Source organism: Salvelinus namaycush, chromosome 28 (genome assembly GCF_016432855.1).
Source record: "Salvelinus namaycush isolate Seneca chromosome 28, SaNama_1.0, whole genome shotgun sequence".
NCBI lineage: Eukaryota > Metazoa > Chordata > Actinopteri > Salmoniformes > Salmonidae > Salvelinus > Salvelinus namaycush.
The window spans coordinates 39737059-39758397 of NC_052334.1; the positions used below are offsets into that span (position 1 = coordinate 39737059).

General features: G+C 41.1%; 1 protein-coding gene across 4 annotated transcripts in view; it reads left to right on the forward strand.

The window, feature by feature from the left end:
• Window positions 1–6381: 6381 nt before the first annotated feature.
• Window positions 6382–21339, forward strand: part of asap3 (ArfGAP with SH3 domain, ankyrin repeat and PH domain 3) — a 46373-nt gene continuing 31415 nt past the window's right edge. For all 4 annotated transcript variants that reach the window (XM_038967028.1, XM_038967030.1, XM_038967029.1 and 1 more), the window contains exons 1-3: window positions 6382–6727; window positions 11366–11438; window positions 18072–18217. In XM_038967028.1, the coding sequence (XP_038822956.1) occupies window positions 6566–6727; window positions 11366–11438; window positions 18072–18217 (381 nt within the window). In that variant the 5' untranslated portion in view covers window positions 6382–6565. The remainder of the gene's footprint in view (window positions 6728–11365; window positions 11439–18071; window positions 18218–21339) is intronic.

Consider the following 21339-nt stretch of genomic DNA (forward strand, 5'->3'; position numbering starts at 1 on the left):
TGATCTTTTCGATTAGAATAATTTGAATTTCCAATTTTTAAGGTTAACCACATTACAATGATTTTGAGATTCAAAGACGATATTATATATATATATATATATATTTCAGAGACGCAGAGTAGGTGAACGAATGATCTCCACATGTGTGTTAACCACCGTGATGCATGGAGGAGGAGATGTGATGATGTGAGGGTGCTTTGCTGGTGACACTGTCTGTGATTTATTTAGAATTCAATGCACACTTAAGCAGCATGGCTTTCTGCGGCATTCTGCAGCAATATGCCATCCCATCTGGTTTTCGCCTTTTTACATTTTTTTTTTTTATCTAGGCAAGTCAGTTTAAGAACAAATTCATATTTACAATGACAGCCTAGGAACAGTGGGTTAACTGCCTTGTTCAGGGGCAGAACGACAGATTTTTACCTTGTCAGCTCGGGGATTCAATCTAGCAACCTAGGCTACCTGCCGCCCTATGCGCTTAATGGGACCATCATTTGTTTTTCAACAGGACAATAACCCAACACAACACAAGGGTGTGTAAAGGCTATTTGACCAACAAGGAGAGTGATGGAGTACAGCATCAGATGATCTGGCCTTCACAATCACCTGACCTCAACCCAATTGAGATGGTTTGGGATGAGTTGGACCGCAGAGTGAAGGAAAAGCAGCCAACAAGTGCTCAGCATATGTGGGAGCTCCTTTAAGACTGTTGGAAAAGCATTCCAGGTGAAGCTGGTTGAGAGAATGACAAAGAGTATGCAAAGCTGTCATCAAGGCTACTTTGAAGAACCCCAATATAAAATATATTTTGATTTGTTTAACACTTTTTTGGTTACTACATGATTCCATATGTGTTATTTCACAGTTTTGATGTCTTCACTATTATTTTACAATGCAGAAAATAGTAAAAATAAAGATAAACCCTTAAAGTAGTTAGTGTGTCCAAACTTTTGTTTGACTGGCGCTGTATAAATTTGAAGTCGGAAGTTTAAATACACCTTAGCCAAATACATTTAAACTCAGTTTTTCACAATTCCTGACATTTAATCCTAGTAAAAATTCCCTGTCTTGGGTCAGTTAGGATCACACCTTTATTTTAAGAATGTGAAATGTCAGAATAATAGTAGAGAGAATGATTTATTTCAGCTTTTATTTCTTTCATCACATTCCCAGTGGGTCAGAAGTTTACATACACTCAATTAGTATTTGGTAGCATTGCCTTTAAATTGTTTAACTTGGGTCAAACGTTTCGGGGAGCCCTCCACAAGCTTCCCACAATAAGTTGTGGGAATTTTGGCCCATTCCTCCTGACAGAGCTGGTGTAACTGAGTCAGGATTGTAGGCCTCCTTGCTTGCACACGCTTTCTCAGTTCTGCCCACAAATTTTCTATGGGATTGAGGTCAGGGCTTTGTGATGGCCACTCCAATACCTTGACTTTGTTGTCCTTAAGCCATTTTGCCACAACTTTGGAAGTATGCTTGGGGTCATTGTCCATTTGGAAGACCCATTTGCGACCAAGCTTTAACTTCCTGACTGATGTCTTGAGATGTTGCTTCAATTATCCACATCATTTTCCTCCCTCATGATGCTATCTATTTTATGAAGTGCACCAGTCCCTCCTGCAGCAAAGTACCCCCACAACATGATGCTGCCACCCCCGTGCTTCACGGTTGGGATGGTGTTCTTCGGCTTGCAAGCCTCCCCCTTTTTCCTCCAAACATAACAATGGTCATTATGCCCAAACAGTTCTATTTTTGTTTCATCAGACCAGAGGACATTTCTCCAAAAAGTACGATCTTTGTCCCCATGTGCAGTTGCAAACCGTAGTCTGGCTTTTTTATGCCGTTTTTGGAGCAGTGGCTTCTTCCTTGCTGAGCGGCCTTTCAGGTTATGTCGCTATAGGACTCGTTTTACTGTGGATATAGATACTTTTGTACCTGTTTCCTTCAGCATCTTCACAAAGTCCTTTGCTGTTGTTCTGGGATTGATTTGCACTTTTCTCACCAAAGTACATTCATCTCTAGGAGACAGAACGCATCTCCTTCCTGAGTGGTATGACGGCTGCGTGGTCCCATGGTGTTTATACTTGCGTACTATTGTTTGTACAGATGAACGTGGTACCTTCAGGCGTTTGGAAATTGATCCCAAGGATGAACCAGACTTGTGGAGGTCTACAATTTTTTTTTCCTGAGGTATGGGCTGATCTATTTTGATTTCCCCATGATGTCAAGCAAAGAGGCACTGAGTTTGAAGGTAGGCCTTGAAATACATCCACAGGTACACCTCCGATTGACTGAAATGATGTCAATTGGCCTATCAGAAGTTTCTAAAGCCATGACATCATTTTCTGGAATTTTCCAAGCTGTTTAAAGGCACAGTCAACTTAGTGTATGTAAACTTCTGACCCACTGGAATTGTGATACAGTGAATTATAAGTGAAATAATCTGTCTGTAAACAGATTATTTTGAAAAATTTTACTTGTGTCATGCACAAAGTAGATGTCCTAACTGACTTGCCAAAACTATAGTTTGTTAACAAGAAATTTGTGAAGTGGTTGAAAAACAAGTTTTAATGAACCTAAGTGTATGTAAACTTCCGACTTCAACTGTACTTGAAAATCCATGGCAAGACCTGAAAATGGTTGTCTAGTATTTATTCAACAACGAATTTGACAGAGCTTGAAGAATTTTTATAAGAATAACTGCCAAATGTTGCACAATCCAGGTGTGGAAAGCTTTTAGAGACTTACCCCATAAATTCTAACAGCTGTAATCACTGCCAAAGTTGCTTTGACTCAGAGATGTGAATACTTACGTAAATCAGATAATTCTGTATTTCATTTTCAATAAATTTGCAAACATTTCTTAAAACATGTTTTCACTTTGTCATTATGGGGTATTGTGTGTAGATGGGCGGGAAAAAATATATTTAATCAATTTTGAATTCAGGCTGTAACACAAAATGTGGAACAAAAGTATGAATACTTTCTGAAGGCACTGCATATGCCATAACAGATTGGGAAAATATGATATTGAGGGGCATGGTTTTGGTTCACTTCTGGTTATTAACACCAAACAGTTGTTATTTTACACCACTGGTTGTTAATTTAACTCTTTACAGTGTTCATTTAACTCCTGATTACAGAACTTTGTCTGCAAGGGAATTTCCTTCACTTTGAAGACTAAACAGACACAGTTATAAATAATCACAGACTTTCCAACTCCAAGCCTTCCTATTCCATTCTCTCACTTTGCTTAGTGTAGAACTATTGTCCTGACTGAGTTCGCTAAGGACAAAGCCTTGGTGAAAGCTAGTGGACCAAAGTGAGAGAACAGGTGACTAGATTTCTGTGGAGAAAGTCAAAGATGATGAATAACACTACAGAAAGTGTAGCACAGCGATAGCAGACACCAAAGGGCGCCTGAAGGAGAGAGAGAGAGCTAGATGCCAACTTCAAAAGAGTCGTTCCACCTCAAAAAGCACAAGAAAGAGGTTTTCGACACCTGCCATCACATATTGTTTCTATGGTTAGAAACAGATAAGATTATCATTCCTGCAACATTATTTTGTTTAAATATAATTTGATCCCTGAGAAATTAAGCTAATTGATTGCACCCAAATTGGTAATTTGAATTCATAGGATTCATCTAATATTCAAAAAGATTGGACCAAACTTTTTCTAACAATGAGTAAGACATGAGGAATCCAAAGAAATGGTTAAAAGCCCCCCATGGACCCTCCACACCCCAGCACCATCTAGTGGTCAGAACCTGGAAATATCAGGATGTATAATGGGACATAAACCAAACAAAAAAACATCACCAAATTCAATGAGAATAGATTATATAGGGTGAAGAAACAATACTCCAAGCAGCAGCTCCATACTACTTGTCAGACATAGAGAACTGATACTGTATACTTGTTGTTGGGGTGGGATTGATGTGGGGTGCGGGGTGTTGTGGGTGGCTTTTTGACCATTTCTTTGTCTTACTCATAGTTAAATAAAAGTTAGGTCCAAATTGGATGTTAGGCAGGGGTGCAACTTTCACTGGGGACGGGGGAGACATGAAAATATGTGATTTTGAGGTCAAACCATACTCAATATGGTTGCAATGGGCTTGGAAAGCAGTCAAACCTGGAGTATATTGCACCCAAAGGTTTTCCATCTAAAACGTAGCTTCCTTCTGGAAAAGTGCTTTGATATCATTCCTTTCAAATGTTGGCAGATTGCATAATAGCTGGAATTAGGAGTCGGATATTCCAAAACACACATGTAAGATGAAACATTCATGTCAAGGGCAGCTATATAGGGGTTTACTACTAGCGCATTACCTGCACTGGGGCCCAACAGAGTCATACTATACCTATACCCGGCAGGGACTTGGAGGGGCTGAGATAAAGGGTTTTCCATTGAAGAGACGAGGTTTACCATATAATATGACAGCTATAATTTGACTTATTTGGTGAAATACACCAATGAAAGCATTGAAATAGGTGCTTAATAGGTATATTGGCTAAAAGTTAGTTTGACCTTTAAAAAGTACTACTACTAATTGGTTGATGACATTGGAAACACTTATCTTCCTCTATCTTATTTACTACAGACCATAGAAACGCGCTATTTTCACATATGTTGATGTTGAGGTAGTGCTGGAGATGATGAATATGAAGTTGTTTTTTTTCTTTTTCCCTTTAACATGGCATAATTTGTAGAATTGCAGGAAATTAACTGTAAAACGGCAACAACAAAAAAGTTATGTAAAGCAAAGGTATTTGTTTACCTTTTGTGAATAAAATACTTGTTCTGTTAATAGATCACTCTGTACGTATTAAATTATAGTTTTTAATCTCGGTGCTGAGTTCATTTGAGCTAATGTGTAGCAGCTAATTGTATAGCTAATAGGCTATGTGTTTGTAGATTGACTGAGGTGAATGAAGCTACAGCAACCAATGTGTGGCTGGGGTCATTTTTGCTTGTATTTTTTTGCTCTCCAAATATTATTTTAGAGTTTATAAATTGTAATGAAATGCAGTAAATGAGCATCAACTTTCTAATTAAATCCAGGCCCTGCCCGTTCCCTTTTAGCATACCACCAAGCACGCTTTCATTGGATTTTATTGAGTGTGACGCCCTATTAATCTGTATAGTCCACTGTTTTCACTACACACTAGCGTTTGCATGAAGTTGAGTGGAAATGAGATGGCATAAGACTGCAGGTCCATTCTTTACGAGTCTCATTCAGAATGCCAGAAAGCACAAACATTCCCACGTGATGATGGAATTACTCCCTCCCTAATTGCACGCAGAGCCAGCAGTGGATTACCGTTCTCCTGGCAGCAGGATATTATGCTGGCAGCACAAAACGCGGATTTGTTTCTCCTTCAAAATAAGAGTCGCCCTACAAAGACATGCTAAATTTTTTCTCACTTCAGTGCAGTACAACTATTTTCACAGCATTGCAACTACTTAAAAAAATATATAATTTAACGTACTGTTATATTTAATATTGTATTATTTACACCAGCATTTCTTTTGAAAGTGTACACCAATACTGGTATGTTGAGGGCTATGTAAAGAAATGCACTTTTAATAAAATACTAATATATGTAATTGGAATTACTCAATAGAGTATACAAAAATTAAATTGGTCTGTTCTGTTGGGCAATGGGTTTAATACAGAGAGAGTCCTGGTGTCTCCTTACTCCACCCACTCCATTCACTGCAATGCAATACACTGCATATGAATTACATATTGGTTTATAGAGAAAAAAACTACTCTTGGTGCCGATGTAAAAGTGGGGTTTGGATTACTCAGTAGGTCTGTAGAATTTATATATGGTGTCATTTCATGGGGCTCTGAATAATACGGAGTGTTACTGGCCTTTTACTACACCCATTCCATAGGCCATAATGCAGATCACTGTATTCTAAACTCCCAACCCCACTTTTACATCGACAGAAATCATATATTTTTCACTATAAGCCAATATGTATTTCATATTAAAAGTGATTTGCGTTGTGGCCTATGGAATGGGTGTAGTAAAAGACTAGCAACACTGCGTATTATTCAGCGTCCCATGAAATGACACCATATATAGATTCTACAGACCCTACTGACTGCTCCCAATCCCGCATTTACATCTGCACAAATAATCGTTTTTTCGCTATAAACCCAATATTGTCAATACCAGTCTCAACATTGTATTTTTTTTTTCATGTACATTTTTTGCATTCACAACAAAATCGACATTGATAAAAATGTAATATCTTTTGAAACAGTTATCCACTTTGCAATGTTTTGAAATGCGGGCTTTTTATTTTGAAGGTTTTCTTAATACCATATGAAAGTGACGTCATCTTTAGTGCTGCTACCATATTGTAGTCAGCAGTGGATCTCACTCGAATTGCACCGCAGTGTGAGAAAAATCGGACAACCATCAACTTTCACTCATATAGTTGTGAACGTGGGAATGCTGTCGCGGGTAATTTAACCTTTTCCACAAGGAGAACCAGTGGATTTCCCGCGGAAACATGCGTGTTTGAAACTTTAACGACCTTTTAAATGTCTTCAGTTGGACCTTTTTACTTGGAGAGCAACATGCCGGAGCATATCAGCATTTCGGACTTTGTTGCTCTGACAAACGAGGACTTGGCATCACCGACTACCTCGATTTTTCAGTCCAAAATGAGTGAATGTCGGAACACTGTTTCGGCAGTCGAAGAGGTGAGCTGGGCGTTTCAGTGCGCACTATTGTTTACCTGTCCACAGGTAACTTGTTGTTGACAGTTAGTGGTGGGAGGTGAACCAATAGGTAGACGAACCTCCAGTGAGTAAACTAGCCAAGCATAACAGTTTTGCCAAGTTCACTGTCATTTATAAAAGTAGACTATGTATAAATATATTTTACCTTAACGCAACACAGCTGATTCAAATAACCAACTAACTATAACTTTGATTATTTGAATCGGGGGGCAGGACCAAGTTTGGGAAGCTCCCGAGTGGCGCAGCGATCTAAGGCACTGCATCACAGTGCTAGAGGCGTCTCTACAGACACCCTGGTTCGAATCCAGGCTGTATCGCAACCGGCCGTGTTGAGTCCCATAGGGCGGCGCACAATTGGCCCAGCGTCGTCCGGGGTTTGGCCGGTGTAGACTGTCATTGTAAATAAGAATTTGTTCTTAACTGACTGACTTGCGTAGTTAAAGGTTAAATAACAAAGCAATTCAAAAGCTACAGCAACACGTTGAGCTTTGTCTTGCAATGGGTGTAGCCTTAGCCCAAAGGCCAGCAGATGGCGAAATAGAGTCGTGTCAATTTATCGTTCCAATTAATTATATGCAGCTGGCAATGCATTCATATGCCTCGTTGAACGGTTCGTACCGAAAAGGTTCTCCATTCAGGCTGCATAGGCTTCGATTTCCACGTGAACTTTATTTAATGGCGGGAAAATATGCGTACTTCCTTTATGAAACACCATTTTCCACCACCATGCAGTGACAGCCCATCACATTACCCCGGAGTGGGACTCCCCCTTTCTGTCACAAGTTTGCATCTGGCACTGAAGGAGGTAATGTCGTCGTGCGTTCGTATCCAAGTACGTTTAGTTTATGGTTGACACAGCTTGTTGGCCATTTGCCAATCGGTGTTTCTCAACGAGTTTAAAATCACATGATTGCGTCCAACGGGTAAATAACCACCTCCCACATGGTTATAAACGCAGCATCAGAATGGAAACTTGAGAGCCCAACATAACAATCCGGTTACAACAGACAATGCAAAGAACATTGTGAATGGCATTTTCATTTTCCTGCTGTACCGAAACCAACCCTTGACTCCAAAACCGAAATATGTACCGAACCGTGGGTTTGGTGAACCGTTAAGGCGTCTGTATACTTCAGTTCGCCTGGAAGCTAGCTGAAGTCCACTAGGCGAACCGAACGAGTGTGCTGGCATACTCCCTTAAAAGACTGTCACTTGAAAAACGAGAAAAAACGGCAGTACTGTTTGTTAATTTTGAGACGCCATAGCACTTCCTAAAAATAGTCTTAATTAATCTAAAATAACTCTAGAAATATGTCATTAATTTCGACGTTTTTGCAGAGGACATCTATGTCGCGCAATTTTATGTTTGAAGTATTTCTAAATGGAAAAACTGCATTAAAACGAGGGGTATCTCGTTGAATGACAACAAAGAATTTACTGAAGGTCCCTAATGTTGACCAATCACCGACGAAGGGGCGTAGACTTCGGCTTGCTTCAATAACATTTTTGTGGGAGAACAATCGAGAGAGGGAGAAAAAAACACATTATAAATTAACTTACCGAAGTTCAAAACAACAATGTCGTCATAATATATGCACAAACTCTTCCGAAGTGTTTCGGCTGGGAAGCATGCGGACACCTTTTATATATTTTCTTTATACACTTTAGGGATGGAAAAATGTTTTCAGTGTAAACATAAACAGCTAAAACAGATAAAGTATGTAGAAAAGATAATAAAAAAAAAAAAATATATATATTAGGTCCATTATCTTTGAACTAACAAGCACCAAAATAAAAGCTAGACATTAAGGGAGAATTGAACATTCCAAAGTCTATTCATTTAGAAGTATTCATTTTGTTATTGTTTTAGCAAAAGAACACAGCATTATCCATGGCAAAATGCATAGAATTGCAGCGAACTTTAAAACTGCAACATTATCACAGCTTCATGCCAGAATATGTAGAAGCTCAGGAAATTAGAGTAAAAACTTCAATGACAACCTGACCAAATTCACATAGAATTGTGAGTTATAGATCTGTCACTCATTGAAAGCAAGTCTATGTGCGCTATTTCTATGCGTCCCGGTAAGGTTATTTTTGCCTCTTTTACTTTTGGTTTTGTACGCCAGCTTCAAACAGCTGAAAATACAATATTTTTGGTTGTGGAAAAGATATTTCACAGCGGTTTAGATGGTACAATGATTCTCTTCATGATACTTGATTGTTTTGTCACAAACTGAAATTAAGCAAACTTCTAGAATTTTAACAACCAGGAAATGGCGGAGCGAGTTCTGCATTTTGCACCTTTTTTTACATAAAAAAACAAAACGTCTACACCGCCAAGATTGGGGCCTCTAAAATGTTGCTAGGCTGACACACACACACACACTCATAGACATGTAGTACGGATGCACACAGTCACACACCCATAAAGGCACTTAGCGCACACACACCAAAGCCGGGAACTGCTATAATGATAGTGACGTGTCCAATGTTTGCGACGCATACAATAGAATAGAGGAAAGATGGCATTGTTTGTTGAGCATACACCCAGTCCGTGTCAATGGTAACCGTTTTATTTCTGGGTGTAACCGTTTTGCTCTTCTCAAGAGTATAGGGAATTGTTGTGAGTGTGTGTGTATTCAATGCTGCAGACAGGTCACAGCAGGGGTGAATGTGTTTCCCAACCCTGGTCCTTGAGTAACCCCAACAGTACACGTTGTAGCACTGGACAAACACACCTCATTCAACTCATTGAGGGCTTGACGATTAATTGACAAGTTGAATCGGGTGTGCTCGTCCAGGGCTACAATGAAAATGTGTAGTGTTGGGGGTACTCTAGGACCAGGGTTGGGAAACACTGCACTAGGGGTTAGGCAGCGTAACAAGCCTTTTGATTGAGCCTAAACAGGGTGTGCTGGAACTGCACCATGGTGGTCTGACCTGTACGTGGACACTGTGTACATTCCTTTGTTAGATGGTTACATTACCTCATATTGGAATGGAGCCATCACCTCATATTGGAATGGAGCCATCACCTTAACCCTTTTAGACTTAAGTCAACAGATTTGACATTGAAGTGTAGTAGTTTGACATTCCTTTTTCACTTTGACCACAGTCTTGCCCTGACTCCTCCTCCTACTACTGAAACAGTGGAAAGTAAGGGAGGAGTTACTCCATTTTCTAAGTCTCTCCATACATTTCCATACATGTTTAAAGTCCCATGCACTTTTTCATTAGACAAATAAGACACGAGAAGGGCTGTTGTTAGGCTATATAAACACTTACCACGACTGGTCCAGTAACTAACTTTAGCTGTAATATATCTACTATTTTGGTGCCAAAGGAGTGTCATGTAGCTAGCTAGGTTCTTTAAAATTCAAGTCTGTAACTCGAAGCCAGTTCAACTGCTTTCCCCCCCACTCTTCCCCCTCAGGGACTGATTTAGACCTGGGCCACCAGGTGGGTGTAATTAATGATCAGGTAGAACAGGTAATCGGCAGTACTCTGGACCTCGTAGGGTAAGATTTGAATACCCCCGTTCTTAAGCAAACAGAGTAGAGTGAAGTTACATGTTGACGCACGTTAGGGCGGTGAACCTGAAAAACGACAGGCGAGGCCGGTGGTTGGTGCATGAGAGACATCATCAGCCCAATGATGACAAGCGTGGTGGTGCTAGACGGATTAACCACTGATTCACCTGTTAACGCAAAGTTAGTCACGGCGTGGGAACTTCTGGGTCACCATGACCGCTGCTAGACAGTCAAAGAATTGCGGTTTTCCTATAGACGGTCCGACAGGTTACATTTCTTTCACTGTTGCTCTTTGTCAGTTCTACTAGGTGACATTCTAACTTGAAGTCTGTGGTGTAATGTTGCCATTTTCGCTCCGATCTCCCATTGACATCAATGCATCTGTCTGCGCATGTAACTATGTTAAAGCCAGATTTGCATGCATAGACAGATCTCAAGTTAGGATTTACCCCGTAGGGAAGGATCTTCCTTTGTCTTCCTAAAACCTTCTGCTACTAATGGACTGGAGTCAATAAGACACTATACACTGTGCAAAACATTGACTTGCACCCCCTTTGGCCCTCAGAACAGCCTCAATTAATCTGGGTATGGAAGGTGTCGAAAGCGTTCCACAGGGATGCTGGCTCATGTTTACTCCAATGCTTCCCACAGTTGTGTCAAGTTGGCTGGATGTTTTTTGGGTTGTGGACTATTCTTGATACACACAGGAAACTGTTGAGTGTGGAAAAACCCAGGAGCGTTGCAGTTCTTGATACAAACCAGTGCACCTGGCACCTACTACCATACCCCGTTCAAAGGCACTTAAATATTTTGTCTTGCCCATTCACCCTCTGAATGGCAATACATACACAATCCATGTCTCAATTGTCTCAAGGCTTTAAAAATCCTTATTTAACCTGTCTCCTCCCCTTCATTTACGCTGATTGAAGTGGATTTAGCAAGTGATATTAATAAGGGATCATATCTTTCACCTGGTCAGTCTGTCATGGAAAGAGCAGGTGTTCTTAATGTTTTTCACACTCGGTGTATGTTTCATTAACGCTCTTCTTCTCTCTCTGTGTTGCAGTCAATGGAGATGGACCAGAGCACCTTACAGAGGATGAAGAAGATGGTCAAGGCTATCCACAGCTCTGGAATCGGTAAGTGGCTCCTTGCCACACACACACACTGTATTACAAACACTCAATGCATATTCAAACATAACTGCAGGCTTTAATATGAGACTTGGGAATGGGATGAGGTCTCATTATGGTTAGCGTGTTTGTGGATGAAACAGAGGCTGACATTGTATGGGACGTGTTGGCTGAGCCACTCCTGTCTGTCTGAGACACTGGAGGTTGGTGGCACCTTAATTGGGGCGGACGGGCTAGTGCTAATAACTGGAGCGGAATTTGTGGAATGCTAACAATTACATCCGACACATAGTTTCCAAGTGTTTGATGCCATTCCGTTTGCGCCATTCCAGCTATTATTATCAGCAGCCTCCTGTGGTCTGAGACTAATGACAGTGTGTGTTTGACAATGGGCTCAATGTTAGCTGTTTGACGGACACTGTTTAGTTCAGACTCCAGAGGTCAAGTAGGGCGCCCCCGTGTGTGTTTGTGTGCACACGAGTGTGTGTGCCCACTGTCCACCTACCACACACTTTGGCTTATAATATAGTTGCTTTGTTGGCAGGATGGTTAGAATGATCAAGTCACCCACCAGTTTGGCATGCTGATATTGTCTGAGTCCAGCTATGAAGAATACTGTACAAGCTTCTATGTCAGATTCTGGCACCTTTTTGAAGAAACTTCGCTTCATACTTTGATGTGAACAAACAATTTACTCACCAGTTTCACAATGCTAACATGATGTTGAACAGCATCATCAGTCAACTTGGATGGCGTTTCGATTTTTTGAAATGAGTCTTGGATGCAATATAAAAAGTGACTTGTTTTTCAACTTTTTCCAAACTCTGAAATAGTCTGGTTTCCATTTTGTGGGTTTAACTGTCAGATGTGAGCCAAAGTTGGGAAATGTTTGTCAGCCCCTACAGTTCAGCAGTTGAGACCCCAACTCCACTATTCTCCCCCACCCCCTTCTCAACACCCACTTTCTCTCACCCTCTTAAAGTGGCACTCCAGTCTCATTTTCACCTAATTTATTTAATCAAAGGCACATCTCAGTAGGTGGTCTAGGTATGTCATGACATGGCACAAGTGGGGGGTGGGACTTTCCTCTTTTAAACCCTTGACAATGAAGATCTGTGAAGTTATTTGGATTTTTACGAATTATCTTTGAAAGACAGGGTTCTGAAAAAAGGAAGTTTCTTTTTTTGCTGAGTTTGTGGTTGGTTAGACGGACTCTCCATCCTTTTTTTTTTTAATTTTTAAATTTCTCTATTTTCCCTCTCTCATCCCCCTTTACCCCCTACACCAAGAATGGCCTATTCCTCTCAGCTCTTGCCAGGATGCAGTGGTTTGTGTGTGTTGGGAAGCTGAGCCTGGAAAAGCATTCCAGGTGAAGCTGGTTGAGAGAATGCCAAGAGTGCAAAGATGTCATCAAGGCAAAGGATGGCTACTTTGAAGAATCTAAAATATATCTTGTTTTGTTTAACACTTTTTTTGGGTTACTACATGATTCCATATGCGTTATTTCATAGTTTTGATGTTGTCACTATTATTCTACAATTTAGAAAATAGTAAAAAATAAAGAAAAACCCTTGAATGAGTAGGTGTGTCCAAACTTTTGACTGGTACTGTATGTAAAAAATCACTGAAGCTGGAGACTCCTCTCCCTCACTAGCTTTAAGCACCAGCTGTCAGAGCAGCTCACAGATCACTGCACCTGTACATAACCCATCTGTAAATAGCCCATCCAACTACCTCATCCCCATACTGTATTTATTTATGCATCTTGCTCTTTTGCACCCCAGTATCTCTACTTGCACATGCATCTTCTGCACAAATACCATTCCAGTGTTTAATTGCTATATTGTAATTACTTTGCCACCATGGCCTATGTATTGCCTTACCTCCCTTTTCCTACCTCATTTGCACACACCGTATAGTCAATAATACAGTAGAAAAAGTATGTTAACTCTGTATGTGTCGAACTGCTTTGCTTTATCTTGGCCAGGTCGCAGTTGTAAATGAGAACTTGTTCTCAACTAGCCTACCTGGTGAAATAAATAAACTGTATGTAAAGACACACGATTAAATTGAGAATAGTCTGATGGGTGAGAATATTGTCACTTGTGATTGATGCTCAGTGTGTGCAGTCAAAGGCAAGAAACAGCGACAGCCACTATTTAAGATGATCCCAGCTTTTTCGTGCTGCGATATTTATTGCTGAATTCTTAAAATTAGGCACAGATATTCACTTTACAACCCGTGTAGCCTACCTGGCAAATTAAAACGTAACCGCAAATAACCTCCATTCGCTATTCAAGTGGAGACTACTGATTTTTTTTATTTTTAAATAACAATAATTCCACACATTAATAGGCTATATGTAAAGACGGTATTCAATTTCGAATAGTTTGACAGGTGAGAATCTTGTGCTTGTCAAATTGTGAAGTGTGTGTGCAGCCTTCAGCAAGGAACAGAGCAGATCGCAATTCCTTTCATGCTACTTTTTTCAAATCATTAGTTGCACCATGCAGCCTAGAATGTTTTAGAAATCAAAACATATAGCCTAACATTTGTATCACAACTAAAGTTGCATAAATACATGTAAATGAAGCATATAGGAGGACCTTTTTCTTTGTTAACCGCTCAATACCGCTCAAAGTTTGGCAACGTGTCTCTGCTAAGGCCGCCTGAGGCCCTGCCTTTTTTACTGACGCTGCTGGGAAATGACAGACAACACAGCTCTTAGCTCCATCTGTAGATGCCTACGGGACAACTTTATTTGTATTTCTTTTAAGTCTTTTTAATACATTTTTATCGTGTTAACACTTTTTTTTCTAGCTAGCTATTTGTGTAGGTAATTTAAAAGAATTGGGAAAAATATATTGTTTCTATTTTATTCAGCTATGTTCAATTATCCTTCTTACTATAAAATAATGCCACGGGAATTACAAGATAATCTAGCGTAGCCCACAGCCATAGGCCCTGATCTGGCTAGGCCATATAAGGTCTACTTATACTATTCCGTTCTTCTGAAATAGGCTACATATCCTTCATATCATGTGTGTTTTCTTGTTGTTGACCTGCCTAAAATATATATAATGGATTTACTGTGGTGGTGTAGGTTTATTAGACTTTATTAAATTGTGTGGAAGCTTGGCGCTCTTAATTAAATCCATAGTGAATGTTAGCGGACCGAAGTGAGATCAGGAGACTAGATTTTTGTGGAAGGAAGCAGTGTGAAGAACACTACAGAAATTGGAGCACAGCGATAGCAGACAGCCTCTTGTGAGGTAGGAGTATAAACGCACTTCAGAGGATAACCTTGAGTCATTCCATCTCAAAGTGCAATAAAGAGGATTTCGACACCCACTATCTCAGATTGTTCTGCCATAGTTTGATTAGAAACAGAAAATATTAGCATTCCTGAAACAATTTGTTGAAATAATATTTGATATCTGAGAAATTTATCCGAAATTTGATCTCTGATTGCACCCAAATTGGAAAAATTGTATTTATAGGATTCATAACTTCAATAAAATCGTACTTCTGATTTGGACCATAGTTGTTCCTAACAATTAGTAAGACATGAGGAATCCAATAAAATGATTAATAGCCACACACCCCATGCCAAGTTTTGCCAACCATGTGCCACTGTTCCTGCTACTGCCACCTCACCCTTTAATCTATTTTGCTGGTCTTTTGCTCCTGAAGAAAATAATTTGTATGGTCATCCTTACAATTCAAGCCAGTCCTCCATTTTTAAATAAATTCAGTTTGTCCTTCTTGCAGGTTTAAGGCCTTTGCAGATTGTATGTCGCATTCAGTCTTTTTTTATGATTGTCACACTGTTACCAAATGTTTTAATCTTGATATCAACCTGGCCAGATTGTAGTATTTACTTCAGTTCTGTAGTGACATTCTGCGTTTGGCTTAAGAGGCTACGTCAACTGACACAGGCTACGTCAACTGCAGCGGTGTATTCGATCTGTGCATGTGCCAGCACAGATGCTTATGTGTGAGTGAAGTGAGCTCGGAAAAACTTTTTTTCACATCTTTTTTTTATATGCCTGAACTTAGAATTAAATAGGTTTCCCCAAAATAACATGGTGGCTTAGGTAGAACGTTGAATTTTGATTGCCGATTTTGTACGTTTATCATAATCCCATCAGCCTGATTTCCGATGTATGTAGCCTAAACACGATTTAAGGAAATTGTTCTTCTTACACAGCATGTACATGTATTAATCTGGCTAGTCACAATAATCATAATTGTGTGCATTACTCCGTGCCAGCCGCGTTACTATTCGTCAGTTACCGGGTCGACTCGTAACACCAGCCACGCTATACGATAAAGGCAAAGAAAATCTGACACTGACAGAACTTTGTCAGAGCCTATGACCACACGTAGCAGCAGACCTAGACCCTGTCACATTGAAAGAGCCAAGACGTCTGACAATCATTTACGACCTAAGATTTTTCCTACGACGTGGAAATGTTGTCTTGGGCAGTAAAATCGTGGCATATGACGGCTAATATCATACAGTCTGCAAAGGCCTTTAATTCGTGTCCAGGAAATGGCCCCTCTGTGATTTTATATTCCCTCAAAGGGTATGGATTAGTTAGACCAGGGTTTCTTAAACCTTTTGACGGTGTAGAGAAATGTACATTTCCTGCAATTCTACATATTTTGCCGTGTGACCCAAAGGAAATGCGCAACATTTTTCAAGAAAAAGCCACAATTTTACTCATTTTGCCATGAGGGGGGGGGATTTTTCTCCAGTTTTAGTTTGACTAGTAGAGAAATGTACATTTCCTGCAATTCTACACATTTTGTCATGATTTATGCCATGTTAATATATCCGAGTGAGAGCAACTAATCAATCAATGGGGGCACCCTGGAGGTCAGGGCCCCTGGGCATGTGCCCTGTATGCCTGGTTGGAATTCTGGCCTTGATAGCTGACTAGACCAACTTAACCATTTATAAAAAATAATAATAATTCTGACATGGCTAATTGAATGACTGTCAGTGAGTGAGTGGGGGAAGGACCCAAACACACACAGAGCAGTGTTTTGCAATGTTTTTGGGTTGGGTTTAATGGTAAATTTCATTCTACGAATAGAGATGTTTTATAATAATTGTATTGAAAATCATACGACTGGATTGCAATGGTTCATAGTTGTATTTTATTAGGATTGTTACATTTTTAGTCACTGGCCCATTTCTCCATCAAAGTTTTGGGCTTGTAGAAAAATCTTTAAATGACAATTGCACCATACGGATAGCCCTCTCGAAGAACTGCTGGACTTTGTTGGACTATTTTAAGGTGATTTGGGTTGAAGCATTAGGTTGCTAAGAGAAGGAATTGCTTTTATGGAGGACTGGCTTGACCACAATTTACTTTCATCATGAGCAAAAGCAATTGGTTTTCTACCCAAAGTTGCAAAGAAAATATTGTGATCCATTTTAATAAACGGAGACCAGCAAAGTTGATAAAATGTATTTATGGTAAATAATGCAATGTCTAATTTCACTGAACGGGGGGAAAAAACATCCAGATTCACAGTTAATGCATTAGGGTTGAAGAAGCAATACTCCAAGCTGCAGCTCCATACAACTTGTCAAAAATAGAGAACCGATACTGCATACTGGTTGTTGGGGTGGGATTGCTGTAGAGTGTTGACAATTTTACTGGAATCCTCATGTCTTACTCAATCTTTGGAAGAAATTTGGTCCAATTTGGATTTTAGGTACTATATTTGTGAATCCTATAAAATGAACGGGGTCAATTTGGGTGCAATCAATTAGCTGAATTTCTCAGCTCTAATTACATTTAAACAAAATAAAGTTTCAGGGCCTCCCCGAGTGGCGCAGCGGTGCTAGCTGCGTTACCAAAGATCCTGGTGCGATACCGGGCTGTGTCGTGACCGGGAGACCCATGAGGCAACGCACAACTGGCCCAGCGTTGTCTGGATTTTATTATTTATTTTACATTTATTTAACTTTTTCTTTAACTAGGCGAGTCAGTTAAGAACAAAGGGTATTTATTTACAATGACGGCCTACACCGGCCAAACCCTAACCCGGTTGACGCTGGGCCAATTGTGCGCCGTCCTATGGGACTCCCAATTACGGCCGGTTGTGATGCAGCCTGGAATCGAACCAGGGTCTGTAGTGACACCTCTAGCACTGAGCAGCAGTGCCTTAGACCGCTGCGCCACTCGGGAAGGGTTTGACCGGCCGGGATGTCCTTATCCCATCGCACGCTAGCAACTTTGGCGGGCTGGGCGCATGCACTCTGACACGGCCGGCAGGTTTACGGTGTTTCATCTGACACATTGGTGCGGCTGGCTTCCGGGTTAAGCGTGCATTGTGTCAAGAAGCAGTGCTGCTTGGCAGGGTTGTGTTTCGGAGGAAGCACGGCTCTTGACCTTCGCCTCTCCCGAGTCCGTACGGGAGTTACAGCGATGGGACAAGACTGTAATTACCAATTTGGCTATGATGAAAAAGGGGTAAAAAAACAACAAAAAACGAATAAATCAGTTTCAGGAATGCTAATCGTGTCAGTTTCTAACTACCGAAAAGATTTCCGAACAATCTGAGATGGTGGGTGTCATGGCTGATGGAAAAAACAATTTAAGTGTGTGTTTGTGGTTCTAGGTCACGCAGAGAACAAGGAGCAGTACATCGACGTGCTGGAGAACCTGGGGAACAGTCACCTGACCCAGGACAACAACGAGGTGTCCACTGGGTTCCTGAACCTGGCTGTCTTCACCAGGGAGGTCACCGCACTCTTCAAGAACCTGGTGAGAGTAGGGGAGAGACTTTGGAGGGATAGGGTGTAAGTTTGAGGGAAGACTTTTGGGAGGTGGAGGAGAGAAGAAATAGGTGCAAGACGTCAAGAGTTTTGAGTGGTAATAGAGGGGAGACATTTTTAGGGGATAAGGGGATTGGGCTAAGAGTCTGGGAGGTAAGGCACTTTGGAAACAGGGATGAGAGAAACTTTGGGGGAAGGGGTAGGAAATGAGTGGGGTGAATAGGGTAGGGAGAGGTGCGGGAATAACCTTTTTGTATCTGGGGGAGGGGCAATGGCTGCAGAGTTTGGAGTGATAGGTGTTGATGTAGTGATGGTGTTGAGAGGGGGAAGAGGAGTGTATAGTTAAGAAGAAACAGTTCTTTTGAGAATAGACAGATTAGATTTTTTTATTGGATGTGGGTGGTGACAGAACAGATGTGGTCAAGTTAGGCCGTATTCATTAGTTGGCCACTGTTGCAAAACTATTATTCCAAACGGAAAACATGTTTCAACGAAAACAGGAGTTTCTATTGGACAAATTCGGGTATGTACCTCACCGTTTCTTCCGTTTGGTTCCTAGTGAGTACACCCCTGGGTGACGTCTTAAGAGAGGTGCTAGAGGTGACAATAGGCTGTTGCTAACACCAATGCAGATTCAGTCAGATCATAAACATTTGAAGTTGAGCGCCAATGACCTAAGGTAGATGTACAAATATACACAGTGTACAAAACATTAGGAACACCTTCCTAATATTGAGTTGCACCCCCCGTTTGCCCTCAGAACAGCCTCAATTCGTCAGGGCATGGACTCTACAAGGTGTCAAATCACATTTTCATTGGTGACATACACATATTTAGCAGATGTTATTGCGGGGTGTAGCGAAATGGTTGTGTTCCGAGCTCCAACAGTGGAGTAGTATCTAACAATACACTCATCTAAAAGTAATATTACTAAATATTAGGACGAACAATGTCGGAGTGGTATTGACTAAAGTATAGTAGAATACAGTATATAGATATGAGATCAGTAAAGCAGTAGGTAAACATTAATAATCGAACACTTGTCACTTTAATAAAGTGGCCAGTGATTCCGTAAACGTTTGGAGTTGAGCGCCATCAATGATCTAAGGTAGATGTACAAATATGCACTGAGTGTACAAAAGCGTTCCACACGGATGCTGGCCCATGTTGACTCCTTTGTGTGGTGGACTGTTCTTGATACACACAAACTGACTGTTGAGCGTGAAAAGCCCATCAGCGTTGTAGTTCTTGACACAGCCAAACCGGTGCACCTGGCACCCACTACCATACCCTGTCCAAAGGCACTTAAATATTTTGTCTTGCCCATTCACCCTCTGAATGGCAATTCATACACAATCCATGTCTCAAGGCTTAAAAATCCTCCTTTAACCTGTTTCCTCCCCTTCATCTACACTGATTTTGAAGTGGATTTAACAGGTGACATCAATAAGGGATCTTAGCTCTCACCTGGATCCACCTGGTCAGTGTGTCATGGAAAGAACAGGTGTTTTGTACACTCAGTGTAGAATAGTCCTAATCCGTCTGGTTATGTGAACTCATTCTATTTCTGATGTAACTCTTCTCCATCACACACATATAGTACTTCATGTCTGCAGCTCTACACATGAATAGTGCTGAGTGGTCCTACCGCCATCCCTAAGCTGTGACTTAACCAAGCCATGAGCTCATTAATCGTGTGCCTGCGCTCGTGCGTGGTCAGAGGGGTTATTTCTGAATGAGTTGCAGTGTGGTTACAGCTGGAGGGTCAAAGGGCCCCTGTTTAGGGAGAGGGGTGAGGAAAGACCCCGTTCTTGTCGCAGCAGTATGTGTGTGCATATGCTTGAAGTAGTGAGTCTCGTGTGTGTGTGTGCATGCATTGTGTTGGGGGGGGATACAACAGCTGCAGGAGAGCACCTCGCCCCTCCGAGAACTGGAACCCCCCTACTGATAGTCGATTTATAATTCATCCCAGACCTCCGTGTGTTGGGAGTGGACAAGGCAACTCCTCCTTTCTCCCCCCCAGCTGTCAAAGTCCCCCCTCAGGACCTTGAGGAAGTGCTTGAGGAAACTGAGGAAACTAATCCAAAACACTACCACTGCTTGTTTTAGGGGCTTTTACAGTAAACTGTAAAAATGGGGGCTGTGTGTGCGTGTGTGTGTGTGTGTGGGGGGGGGGGGGGCTGTGTGTCTTGAGTGCGTGCTCTGAAGAGGGTTGTTTCACTGTTACACAGAACACAGGGCCTTCTTTCCATTTCTTCAATTCTCGGAAGGAAATCAAAACAAAGACAGCTTTTTAAAAAGTTCAAGTTTGCATCAATCTCTCAAGGTGAACCCAAGTGTGAACTCCGAAGGGGGAAATGGTTGTCTTTTTATTTACCTACAGAGCTGCTTCAGTACAGGAGATGTTTTCGGCACTGAACTACGGTTGCAAAATTCTGGTAACCTTTCCAAAAGTCCCAGATTTTGCAAAAAAACTGGTTGGAGGTTTCCAGATTTCCTTCTTCCAACCAGGATTTCTAGAAAACCTGTGCATTTTGGGAAGGTTCCTGGGATTTTGCCACCCTACACTGAGCAGTCAGTTAATCAGTACATCTACAAAAATGGGTCAGATGTTTTGATTATCCAATTGAGTGTTATCACTTCATCAGCATGTGAGGTACATCAAACTGTGAATGTACTACACTGAACAAAAATATAACAATTTCAAAGAGTTATTCATATTTTTTTTTATCCCGTGTTTTAGGTAAGTTGACTGAGAACATTCTCATTTACAGCAACGACCTGGGGAATAGTTCCAGGGGAGGATGAATGAGCCAATTGTAAGCTGGGGATGATTAGGTGACCATATGAAGGCCAGAATGGGAATTTAGCCCCGGACATCGGGGTTAACACCCCTACTCTTACGATAAGTGCCATGGGATCTTTAGTGACCACAGAGTCAGGATACCCGTTTAACGTTCCATCTGAAAGACGGCACCCTACACAGGGCAATGTCCCCAATCACTGCCTTGGGGTATTGGGATATTTTTTTTAGACCAGAGGAAAGAGTGCCTCCTACTGGCCCTCCAACACCACTTCCAGCAGCATCTGGTCTCCCATCCAGGGACTGAC